This window comes from Dictyostelium purpureum (genome assembly GCF_000190715.1).
Source record: "Dictyostelium purpureum unplaced genomic scaffold DICPUscaffold_561, whole genome shotgun sequence".
Lineage (NCBI taxonomy): Eukaryota > Evosea > Eumycetozoa > Dictyosteliales > Dictyosteliaceae > Dictyostelium > Dictyostelium purpureum.
The window spans coordinates 1,671-14,527 of NW_003519895.1; the positions used below are offsets into that span (position 1 = coordinate 1,671).

The 12,857-nt window shown below is 24.6% G+C and overlaps 3 protein-coding genes across 3 annotated transcripts; 1 reads left to right on the forward strand and 2 right to left on the reverse strand.

Annotated features, from left to right (window-relative positions):
• Nucleotides 1-486: 486 nt before the first annotated feature.
• Nucleotides 487-5,742, forward strand: DICPUDRAFT_96050 (uncharacterized protein; the record flags this gene model as incomplete). Its single annotated transcript, XM_003294397.1, has 5 exons — nt 487-1,102; nt 1,166-1,333; nt 1,664-1,847; nt 1,914-4,790; nt 5,682-5,742. 5 exons carry the CDS (start codon nt 487-489, stop codon nt 5,740-5,742), a joined length of 3,906 nt encoding a protein of 1,301 aa, XP_003294445.1.
• A 687-nt stretch (nt 5,743-6,429) lies between these two features.
• DICPUDRAFT_159443 (uncharacterized protein) lies at nt 6,430-9,994 on the reverse strand (the record flags this gene model as incomplete). The annotated part of the gene is made up of 2 exons (XM_003294398.1): nt 6,430-9,133; nt 9,216-9,994. The coding sequence occupies 2 exons, from the start codon at nt 9,992-9,994 to the stop codon at nt 6,430-6,432; spliced, it is 3,483 nt and encodes a 1,160-aa protein (XP_003294446.1).
• A 571-nt stretch (nt 9,995-10,565) lies between these two features.
• Nucleotides 10,566-11,464, reverse strand: DICPUDRAFT_51527 (uncharacterized protein). Its single transcript, XM_003294399.1, has 4 exons — nt 11,309-11,464; nt 10,969-11,235; nt 10,808-10,904; nt 10,566-10,733 (listed from the first exon to the last, which is right to left on the reverse strand). The coding sequence occupies exons 1-4, from the start codon at nt 11,353-11,355 to the stop codon at nt 10,629-10,631; spliced, it is 516 nt and encodes a 171-aa protein (XP_003294447.1). The 5' UTR covers nt 11,356-11,464; the 3' UTR covers nt 10,566-10,628.
• Between the last annotated feature and the right edge of the window lie 1,393 nt (nt 11,465-12,857).

Consider the following 12,857-nt stretch of genomic DNA (forward strand, 5'->3'; position numbering starts at 1 on the left):
AAGGATAAAACAGAAAAAAAAAAAAAAACAAAACCTCAGATCTGTCCTTAATAACTTCATTTGGTTTTTTTAGAATATCAAAAAAAAAAAAAGGTACCATATTTTTTTATTATTTTAATTGTTGTTTTTGTTGTGTAAATTTTTTTTATTTTTTCTCATTTATTTTTTTTATTATTTTTTCTTTTTTTTTGTATGGCATGTGTAATAATAAATGGTGCTATTTTAAAAAAATAAAATAAAAAAATTAAAAAAAAAAATTAAAAAAAATTAAAAAAAATCTAAATAGAAGGTCATATTTGTGCTTTTTTGAAAAATAGAGACACATAAATAACGGTTTTCTCAAGAAATAATTATTTATTAATATAATTTTTTATATACAATGTAGGGGTTCTAACTTTTAAGATAGTTTTTTTGGGGTAATAATAATTAAAAAAAAAATAAAATTAAAAAAAAAAAAATAATTAAAATTTTTTTTTTGAAACCGAGATGAATAATAATGATTTTTCAACATTAAGCAATAACCACCATATACACCAAACAAATAATAATACAAATAATATAAATAATTTAAACTCTTCAAATAACAGTATTATTATTGATTCACCTCCAATTGAATCACCACCCCATAATATTATATTAAATAATAATACAAATAATAATAATACACACAGTAATAATAATAATAATAATATTAATTTGAGAGTACATAATAATTTATCAAATTACCTAAATAATAATAGTAATATTAATAATAGTAATAATAGTAATAACTCTATATTTTTTAGAAATTCTATTTTAAGTTATTCATCCAACAACAACAACAACAATAATAATACCCACAGTAATAACAATAATAATTTAATAGAGCCTATTAATATTGAACATAATTCATCTCAACAAAATAATAGTGGTTATTCAACACAAATAAATTATAATAGTTCACAAAATAATCTATTAAGTTTTCATCAAAATAATAACAATATTAATAATAGCCAGGATTTTCCATTTCCAAGTTATAATTCTGGTCCCAGTAGATTTTTTCAACATAAACAAAAAAATTCATTTTATAGCAATAACCAAAACAATAATTATAATAGAAAAAGTCACAACATGAGCGAAATTTCAGAGTTTTCAAATTCAAAAAGTATTTTTGGTGGTTCTACAGGATGCAGTAATGTTTTATCAAATTCATTTAATAATATATTAAATAATTCAATGGGTCTTCAAAATAGTAACAGTAGTGGCACACATAGTAACAATAATAATAGTAATCACAATAACCATAATAATCATAATAATCATAATAATGATGAAATGGGTGGAGGTATTGGAGGTAATGCTCCATTATCTTATTCGTATGAAAATTTATTTAATAATATGTATAATGAAATTCAACATCAACATCATCACCATCATAATGGTGTACCATCATCGTCATCGACTACAACCACAACTACAACAAATACAATGACCCATTCACAACATCATCATTTATTAAGTGGCTATCAAAATATAACACCAACTAGCAGTGATATATCGTCTCCATCGCCACCATCATCTACTTCGATAATGGTTTCATCACCATCCTCTGTGCAAGTATCACCACTTCAATCACCATCAGCATCTGTACAATTATCACCAATGTCACCAAATACACCAACAGACAATTATTTAAACAAAAATAATAATATATTATCACAAACTACAACAATAGTACCAAATCAATCATATAATAATATTTCAAAAAAGAAAAGAGATTTTGAACAAACTTTTTCAAAAGATGAATGGGAAGATTATCCACCACCTTTAAAATATTATCAACTTTTTAATTATTTAAAAAATGATATGTAAGTTTTTAATTATTTAAAAAAAAAAATAATTATCAAATATTAATTTAAACTTTAATTTTTTAGTACAAATACCTTTACATTTAAAGTTAAGAGAACAGATAAAAATATTCAGTTTTCGGATTTAGATAGTGCATGGATTCTTTACAGACAAAATAGATTTCAGGTAGATTGCGATATAGTTGGGTCATTAGAATCATGGAGTAACAGCGAAAAAAATAATTTATTATATGTCAATAACCAAGATGGCGGTTTATCAGAAGTTACAGGCTTGTTTTTTACATTATACGTTTTAAAATTTTCAAATTCTTCTTCTATTGTATCCAGTAATGACCAAAATGACCGTGTACCAATTCATCAATTAGGAGGTGCCACAGGTAAAAAAGATCGTTTGGCTGTTGAGCCATCGCCTGTTGTAAAAGGTAGAGGTTGTTGGAGTAAATTACAATTTGGTTCAGCCACTTCAAACAATGCTAGAGTTCATCCAGACCAACCAAATCCACACCAACAGTTCTTTAGAGTTGTTATCACCTTAAATGCAATAGTTGATAGAAATTTAGATAATGCAAATAGTAATAGTCATCAAGCTTGTCAATTTTTCCCAATCCAATCCAAAATTTCACCACCAATGATTGTTAGAGGTCAAAACCCTGGTCGTTTTTTAAATCATGATAAATCATTAAAAAAAGATCCAAGCTCTTCACCAAATAGTGGTAAATCAAACCAGAGCCAAAATAATGGTGGCAGTGGTAATATAAATAACAGTAAAAGCAGTAGTGGAAGTAATAGTACTAGTGGAAGTAATAATAGTAATGGCAATAGTAATAAATATCAAAAAAATAGTTTGAATCAATCAACATCTTCAAGTGACGACGATAAACAACAACCAACCCCATCACCACCATCATCATTATCATTAAATGATAATTCACCACCACAAATCCAAATAAATAATGAAACAATTCTAACACAACAAGATAGTTTACAAAATTTATTAGATTTTAATAATACAAACACTACCACAACTACAAACTCTTATCAAGATCCATTATCATTTGTTTTAGACATGGATGCTACAAAAACAACAGCTACTCTTATCGATCAAACCTCAATAGATATTAATAATATTTTACAACAACAACAGCAATTACAACAACAGATTAATTTAACAAACAATGTCGTAGCAACAACAATAAATAGTAATGATAAAATAATAATTGATGATACTTCTAACCCATTTCAATATTTAAATAACCCATTAACAAATTCAACAATCCAACCAAATTTATTTTTAAATAATCCAGCAACAACATTATCACAACATACCCAACAAGGTCAACAACCAATTAGATCACAACATCAACATCAACAACATCAACAACAGCAACAACAGCAACAACAACAACAACAACAACAACAACCAATTAATCTAAATAGTTTGGTCTCAACACCAATAATTTTAACAGAACCACAACAAAACCAGAATAATTTATTAGGTCAAAATAATAAAGTTTCAAAATGGAATAAAAACCCATTTTTACCAGACTCAATTTATACCAATAATAAAGTTGGTATAAATACAACTACCCCCTCACAAGCTTTAACAGTAAATGGTAATATTATGGTAACTGGCGAGCTTTTTAAACCATCAGATAAAAGAATCAAGTCCAACATCAAACGAGACACTACAAATCATTGGGATAAAATCAATCGTTTAAAACTTTATGACTATGACCGTAAAAAAATGATGGGATACGATGATCCAAATACCTCACCAAACTCAAATATTGTTAAGGAGAAAGGTTTTTTAGCACAAGAGGTTAGAGATGTTATGCCAAATGCTGTAAAAGTAGCTGGCGAAGTTAAATTACAAGATGGCAGTGTTATTCCAAATCTTTTAGTCGTTAATGATAGAGCCTTATTATTGGAAAATATTGGCGCAACTCAACAAATTGGTAGAACCCTTAAGAGAGAACAAGATCATATTGTCGATTTAGACCGTGATCTTGATAGAGCCAAGTTAGAAGGTAAAAGAGAAAACTACGCAATTTTAACAAGAATGCAAGATTTAGTTAACTTTATGCACTCTGAAGAAACCGATCGTCTAAATTCAGAAGAGTCATGCGTTTATTGTAGTTTAATGGGTTTGGGTCCAGCTTGGACAATGTATATTTTTGGCTTCTTTTTACCATTTTGTTGGCTTATTGGTAGTTTCTTTTTATTCTCACCAACTCGTGTAAAATGGGTCAGTGGTTTGGTCAATTTTATTTCATTTGTTGTTTTTACTGTTGCCACGACCCTTATATCATTCTACGTTCCCGAGTATGCTTTTGCTATTATGATTCCATCATTGTTCTTCATGGGTATAATGACAATTATATTGGTTGGCTTCTTTAGACAGAGAAATAGAGAAAAGAAACGTTATCTCCGTGAGCGTTTGAAACTAATGAGAGCCGATGGTTATAAGAATTTGGTTGATCATGTGGATTCTCTTAGAAATGATTACAATACCTCAAAACAAAAAGCTAGAGTTTTAAAAAAAAAGAAAAGAGTTGTAGTCAATGATAACTATTATATGGATAATACCAATAACAAAGCCCACTCAACCATTGAAATGGAAGATATTAAAAGCAATGTTAGTAAAGAAGATTTAAAGAACTCATTTGTTGAGGACTTTAAGAAATCTTCCTCCTCAAACCATAAAAACTTCCAAGAGATTCCATTACAAGAAATTATCCAAAATATTGGTATCAAGGGCAAAAAGAACTCTACTTTAAAAAGTAAATCAAGATCAGCTTCAATTTCCTCATTAAATAACTCTTTTAAAAATAATAATTATTTATCAAATTCAATACAACCATCACAACAATCAATTATTTCTAACCAACAATCAATTATTTCTAACCAACAATCAATTGTTTCCAATTCCTGTCAACAGCAAGAGTCAAATCTCTCCAACTCCTCATCACCAAACATCAGTTTAGCAAACCAAATTATTAAAAATGGCATTATAATAAATACCCCAATGGTTGAAACTGATTAAATAGAATAATGTATAGAATTGTTTATGTAAAATATTAAAATAAAAATAATTTATTTATTTGTATATAACATTAAAACTCTTTAATCTTGTCCAAGTTTTTTTTGTTTTTTTTTGAAAATCAATCTTTCTTGATTATGGGTCTTTAAAATATATTATATTTCTGAATAAGATTATAACCAGTAAGTTGAAGACACTGTTGGAACTATTTATTGTGTTTTTTTTTTTTTTGGTGTGTAGAACCCATCCAACAATTTTTGTTTTGTTTTGGTATGTGTTTTTTACTTATATGAATTTTACAACACTGCATACAAGTAGGGAATTGTAATTTCAATTCGTATGTGATTAGGAAAATCTGGAGACTGTGTTTCAAACCCGAAGAGGCAACTTGGGTCAATTCTTTCTACCACAATTTTTAATAGTTTTAGAGATGATAGTTCTTCCTTGGTATTCAAATTTTCTTGTAATGTGTTTAAATTTTTTTGACATTATTATAATTTTTATAATAAAAAAAAAAAAATTACTTAAAAAAAAAAAAAAAATTAAAAATGCTTGCTGCTGAATCATTAAGTAAAAAATCAATAAATCAATAAATCAATAAATCAATATATAAATATAAAAAAAATTAAATAAAAAAAAAAAATTTTGTTTTGATTATTAAATTTTTTTTTTAAATTTTTAAAAAAAAGTGGCAATAATAAAGTAAAAGTATTAAAACAGTGTTGTATTGAAATTTCAAATAATAAAATTTTTATTTAATTTTTATTTTTTTTCAATTTTTTTTAAAATTCAAGCTACCAAGCTTCAATTTTTTATCTCCATTTCATAACCAATCAATTGTTCCTTTTGTATTGAATGCAATTTTTTCTTATAGTTTAAATTTAATCACTTGGAAGAGGAACCAAATCATCCAAAAGATCCTTTATATTAAAAGGTTTAGTGGGGAAATCCGAGAATCGAACTCAGGACGCTACCACCCAAAGGTAGCATTATACCACTTAACTAATTTCCCATTATATGAAATTTTGTTGATGATGTGTCTCTGTTATTTTAATTTTACTATGGAAAAATTCAGGTTTATAGGATATAAAAACAAGTGCACTTTTCTTTTTGTGCAGAAGCACAGAAAGCCTGGACATACGAAAGATATATCAGAGCAATCCATCCCAACTCAAGAAAGAAATACTCACATTTTACATAGATCATTATTTTTATTAGAATTATAATATTATATTCTTTTTAGTTGTTCTGGTACAACAACTGTATTCCCTATAATTAAAATATAAAATATAAAAGAAATATCTTGTGGCCATTTTCTGAAATTAAAATTGATGATGACGGAGGCATTTAAACAAAATTAAGAGATCATCAATTCTTTTTTTTTTTTAAAAAATTAAGAGTTTTAAAATTTAGATTTATTATTAATTTTATTAAGAGATATTCAAAAATAAAACAAATAATATTTGCTTTTTTTTTAAAATTTGTTGTAATATGAATGTTTTGCTATTGCTATTGTTATTGTTATTGTTATTGTTATTATTATTATTGTTGTTGTTGTTGTTGTTGTTGTTGTTGTTGTTGCTGCTGATTTATACGTATTTTTGCAATTTTTAAACATTTTGGGCATTTTATTGGTTGGTAACATAATTTATGGTAAAAAGATTTACAACTATTACATTGGGTAACAGAGCTAATATGATGAGGATAAATTAGTTTTTCTTGATTACAAAATTCACAAACTGAACCCTTAGATAAACATTGTTGACAAGAATCTACATGATCCAACCATTTGGCAACAATTACACGAATTCTATCTAGCAATACTTTATGATTAACAAGATCTTGTAATGAAAATAAATCGACATCGTTAACAAAGTAATCAAATCCGTCATTGTTTGTTACAGTTTTTAGTAATCTAAAACCACCATTGCTGCATCCTCCTAAGAAATCTTTTAAATGGTACATTTGTTTTCTTAAATTCCTAATTCTTAAAAGTGTTTGATTATTGATATAAAGACTTGGATTTAATGTTGATATATCAATGAGAGGCTCTTCTTCGATTTCTTTAAGGAATTCAAGGTTTGCTTTTGCGATTGGGTATTTCTTAAAATCCCAACTATGAATAATTCTGCTTGGTATATAATAGACGGATTTATCATGGCAAGTACTACAAAAATATTTACCACTATAGTCACATAATCTACTACTTTTGAAAATACTTGATATATCAGAGTTACATCCTGCACATTTGAAATCCTGTTCCTTTAAAGAGTACTCGGTTTGAATTTTAAAATGCAATCTCTTTCTTGGCTTGTTAACGTCTTTTTTATATTGCTTGTCACGCTGCTCCTCGACTCTTCTCTTTAAAACCTCTTTTTCATTCGAATAATTATCAATCATTGTGACATTTGAATTTAATATATTTGTTTTAATTTGGCCTCTTTCGTTGGGTGATTTAATGTTTTTGATTTTGCAAGTTGATGATGATGACGATGCTGATACTATTGATGATGTAGATGAAGATGGTGATGAAGATGGTGATACAATTCCACCGCTACTATTTAAATTTAATATATTGTTGATATTATTGAAATTAAAACTATTCTCACGACTTAGGGTAAATGATTGTGATGGTGTAATTGATGGTGTAATTGGTGGTGAAATTGACGATGCTGACAATGATATTACTTTATATTTATTATTTATTATATCTTCATAGTTACCAATTTCTTCATTACTATTGCCTTCTATATCTTCATCCTCTTTTATTAAAATTGAAATTACTTTATTTGTATTATTAGTTTCATTTCTGTCTTTAATATCTTCAATTTCTTTAATTTCTTCAATAGCACCAATTTCTTTTTGATCTTTTTCATTCGAGTAATTTAATTTTGTTCTTTCAATTAAATCATTTATATCTTCATTAACAAGTTCATTTTCAAATTTTTCTTCTTCATTTTCTTCATTTTCCATACTTTCATTTTTAACTATTTCTTCAATTAAAACTGGCTCATTTATATTTTCAAAATTTTCTTTTATTTCATTTTCTTCTTTTTCTTTTCCTTCATTCCCTTCAATAACTTTAGTATCGTGCTTTTGCTCTAATTTAACATCTTCTTCTTCTTCTAAAGTTACCTCTTTAGTGTCTTCATCCTCAATATTAACATTAATAACATTCGCAATATTTGAAATTTCATTGACATCAATATTATTTTCGGTACTATATTGTTTTAAAAGTGATGCATAATCAATTGAGAACCCCACACTTTGATTTTCAATATTTTCCTGTTCATCATCTGACTCTATCTTTGAACCTTCTTCTTGTTGATCGAAAAAGTTTTCTTTAAATTCATTTTTTATTTCTTTTGGATAATCTTGAACTGGCTCGCTTTGAATTAACTCTTCATTAATTTGCGATACATTTTCGATTGGTTCAATATTTGATGTTTCGATACTATGTGGCTCTTCTAACTTAATTTGCGATACATTTTCGTTATCGATTTCAGTTTCATTTTTGATTGGTTCGGCTTTAGATAATTCAATAGAAAGCTCATCCAATGCTTGGGTTGGTACATAATAGTTTGATTTTGTTAATGAAATATTGTTCATATTACTACTATTATTATCATTATTATTATTATTATTATTATTTTTGCCATTAATGTTTTCGAAATTATTAATATCTAAATTTGAAGGTGATGATGCAGGACTAACTTTGGTTTTAATAATTCTTTTAACTATTTTCTTTTTAATTACTTTTTCACCATGATTACTATTATTGTTATTGTTATTACTATTATTATTACTATTATTATTTCCATTGCTATCATTGTTACTATTAGTATCTTCTATTAAAGAGGGTGCTTCCCCCAAATCAATGGTTCTAGTTAATGATTTAATGGTTTTTTTCTTTCTTACTACTTGCTGAGAATCAATTGATGAATTTAAATCATTTCGGCCATAACTTTCGACATTTTGTGAACTGTAATTTAAACTTTCACCACTATTTGTTAAAGAGCTATTTAAACTGTTATTTCCACTACTGCCACTATTACTTGTTTCTATTGTAATGAATGAATTATCTATAATTTTAATTGATAATGGAGTGTCGGGATTCTCCATACTATTTAATAATGGATCATTATTATCAATATCAAATGTAATTGGATCTAATGATGCTAACATTGATCTAAAAATTTCTGAATCTTCTTTATTTCTTAACATTGCATCCTCTTCATAATTATTTCTATAAAAACAAATTTTAAAAATATGAATTATTATTTAATATTAAATTGTTTTTTTTTTTTTTTATGGTGAATCAAACTTACTTTAAAATATCTATATTTGATGCTATTGAATCTAATAATTTAATTAAAAATTTTTCGTTCAAAGACTTTCTTATTAAAGCTCTAAATCTACCATGGTTGTTTGAAACCTCACTTAAACTATAGATATAATCAATTTGAGATTCCCAATCAAAACCATCGTTTATTCCAGATCTAACAATTGAAATATTTGATGCAGATGTTTTAATTTTAGTTGCAATACCTGAAAAAATTGAAAAATTTAACGATGAAGATCTTGTAAGATTTGGTGGGGATCCAGGCTCGACATTATTACCATTGCCACTGTCATTTGTATTTAAACTGCCATCTATAATTTCGCTATTGCCATTATTACTGTTTGAACCACTGTTATTATTATTATTATTATTATTATTACTATTACTATTATTTAAATTAAATTTATTTATTGAACTTGGTGATAATATTGATAAAATTAAACTCCAAATTGTTTGATTATGTTTTAATTTATGGCACAGGTAACTTTCTAAAAGATCACATAAACCACTAACCAAATTTACCTCAACCAGTTGCAAAGCCTCACTATTATCTATACCATTTAATTGCTGCATTACTAATAATGGTGAAGGTGACATATGGGTGGTTGTTGAATTTATTGGTTTGGAATTATTACCAAAATAATATGACAAACATTGTTTATTTATAAATGCTAATTGCTGAATTGTATCTTTTCTTTGCTCTGCTAAAATATGACTTTCAACAAAACTACGGTCTCCATTTGCTCTTTTCCAAAATGAGTTCATTTTAAATTTTTAAATAAACTATTTATTTTAAATTTTTAAATAGTTTATTTAAATAAATAATAATAAACAATATAAATATAAATTTAAAAACAAAAAAGAAAACACCAAAAAAAAAAAAAACAACAAACTAAAAAAATTAACTACTTAATAATTAATTATTTCTTGAAAACATAATATTATAATTTATAAAATAAACAAAGAACTTTAATGTAAAAAAATAAAAAAATAAACGTATTTAAACTGAAAAAAAAAATAAAAATAATAATTTAAAAAAAATTAGAAAAAAAAAGTGGGAAAAAAATAAAAAAAAAAAATTAAATAAAAAAAAATAAAGATATTATTTTGGTGAAAATGGTTTGTTGGCGTGTCAGATATTGTTCACACAACAAACCTTATTCTTTTATTTATGCGTTATTTGTTTATATTTATATATAAATTTATAAATATACTGTTTAACAATTTCTTTATTTTAAAAGAAATACATCAAAAAACAATATATTTGATGAATTATATATCCCCCCGTTTTTTTTTTTTGTTTTTTTTTTTGTTTTTTTTTTTTTGTTTTTTTTTTGACACAATCATTTAAATAAAATTGATTGTAATATTACATTTTTCTTTTGACTATTCTATTCTATTATAAAGTATTATTTGCAAATCTACCGTGATAAACTGCATTTCCTTTTAATTCCATAAAAACAAATTGACAGAATTTGGTTCCTGGGTGCAATTTTAATTTATTCTAAAAAATAAAAATAAATTTGGTCAATAAAAAAATTAAAAAAATTAAAAAAATTAAAAAATATGTATAATTACACTTGATGCATTAAAAATTTCTAAAACCTGTCTGTTTTTGATACCAGGGTTCATGAAACCAGCAGAAATATGCACAAATAAACCTAATCTAGCAAATCTATTAAATATAAATATTAATATGAATTAGAAAATTTAAATTTTAATAAATTTTTTATACATACCTTGATCTACCTTCTAATAAACCGCAATATTTTGATGATAAATCAATAGTTTCTTCGGTAATACCCAAACACATTTGACCTGGTTCTAACTCGAATGTTTCGCCAGGAGCTAGAACAAACTTTTCTGAAAAATCTTGATAGTTAGTAGCCTCTGTGACATCAATGGTACCTTGATTCTTTTTAAAAACTCTAAACTCATTACCTAATGTTAAATCAATTGAGGCTGATCCAATTGCCTTTTCATCATATGGTGTTATCTTGATATCACTACCAAATTAAAAATAAATTAGTTTAATGTTTTTTTTTTTTTGTTTTTTTTAATAACAATGCTTGTGCTCACCCTGCTTCAATAGCTTTTACAATTTCATCTCTTGATAATACAGACATTTTATATTATATTTTATATTATTTAATATTTTATTTTAATATTAGTTAATTTTATTAGAGAAAAAAAAAAAAAAGTTATTTTTTTTAATTATTATGTATGTGTGGTTTGTTCAGAATTGGGTATTATAAAAAAATGAAAAAAAAAAAAAAAAAATTTTTATATTATTAAAATAAAATTAAAAATTTGCAATGGTGTTTTTTTTTTTATTTATTTTATTTTTTTTTAATTTTTTTTTCACAATCCATTCAATCATTTCCAAAATTAAATTCAATTACAAAAAAAAAAATTCATTTTTCCTAAATTAGTTGATAATTCAATAATTATAGGAAATATAAAAAATATCCATAAAAATCATAGAATCAAAAGAAAGGTAAGTATTTTTATTTCTTTTTTATAAATCTTATTTTATCTTTTTTTCTACATTTATTTTTTATTTATACCAAACAACATACTCTATAGGGGTCAACCAAAAAAAAAAAAAAAGTAAAAAAAAAATAAATAAAATAAAAAAATAAAAATAAAAAAAATAAAAATAAAAAAAAACAATATTTATAAAATATGATCATTCAATCATTGTTTTTTCAAATAATTAATTGAAAAATAACTTTTTTAAAAGAATGTGTGTATTTTGATGTTATTTAATAAAAAAAAAAAAAATAATTAATTTGAAAAAAAAAAAAAAATAAAATTTAATTAAAAAAGTATGGTGTGAGCTTTTGTTGATTTTCTCAAACTATCTTTGCATCTGGGGCATTTTTACTTAAAAAAAAAAAATTAAACCGCAGTATGAACTTTTTTGTAACTAATTAATTATTTTATTAAAAAAATAACAACAAAGCATCCAAAATATTCTCAATCTTTGCAGCCTTCAAGAAAATTCGTTCTAACAAAAAGGCGCATATAAAATTTGGAGTGAGTAAGTGCGACAAACACAAAAGACAGACAAGTCAATCAAAATCAAAAACATTTTATCATTTTCTAATAATAATTTTTTTTTTGAACTATTGTTTTTAAATTGATAAAAGCATTCCAAATGGGGATTAGAGTATATCAAAAAAAAAAAAAAAAAAAATTTTATTTTTTTTAAATTTTTTTTTATTTTTTTTAAAAAGCATTTATTCAAATAATTGTTTTGAGTGGCAATATTTATTTTTTTTTTTTTATTTTTTTTTTTTTTTTAAATTTTTTTTTAATTATTTAAATTCAAAAAATATAAAAATAAAAAAGTTTTACTTTCTTTTTTTTTTTTTTTAATAAATTTAAAATTGTCCATAATATAAATAAAATTAAAAATTAAAAATAAAAATTTTAATTTACGATATACCCCCCCCATTTTTTTTTTTTTTAAAAAAAAAAAAAAAAAAAAAAAAAAAAGTAATTACCTTTTATTTTATTTATAAATACCTTCGCTCTCATTTTGTTTTCGGTCATTATTTTTTGTCTCTATTAATAGATGACATTCGATTTATAAAAAAATTTTTAAAAATAAATAAAAAAAAAA

Excerpts from the sequence above, each read along its gene's own strand:
- DICPUDRAFT_51527 (XM_003294399.1), bottom strand. The coding sequence starts at position 11,355 with ATGTCTGTATTATCAAGAGATGAAATTGTAAAAGCTATTGAAGCAGG. Across the intron at positions 11,236-11,308 it reads GTAAAAGCTATTGAAGCAGG|TGATATCAAGATAACACCAT; the intron begins GTGAGCACAAGC and ends TTAATTTGGTAG. Across the intron at positions 10,905-10,968 it reads TTATTAGAAGGTAGATCAAG|ATTTGCTAGATTAGGTTTAT; the intron begins GTATGTATAAAA and ends TATATTTAATAG.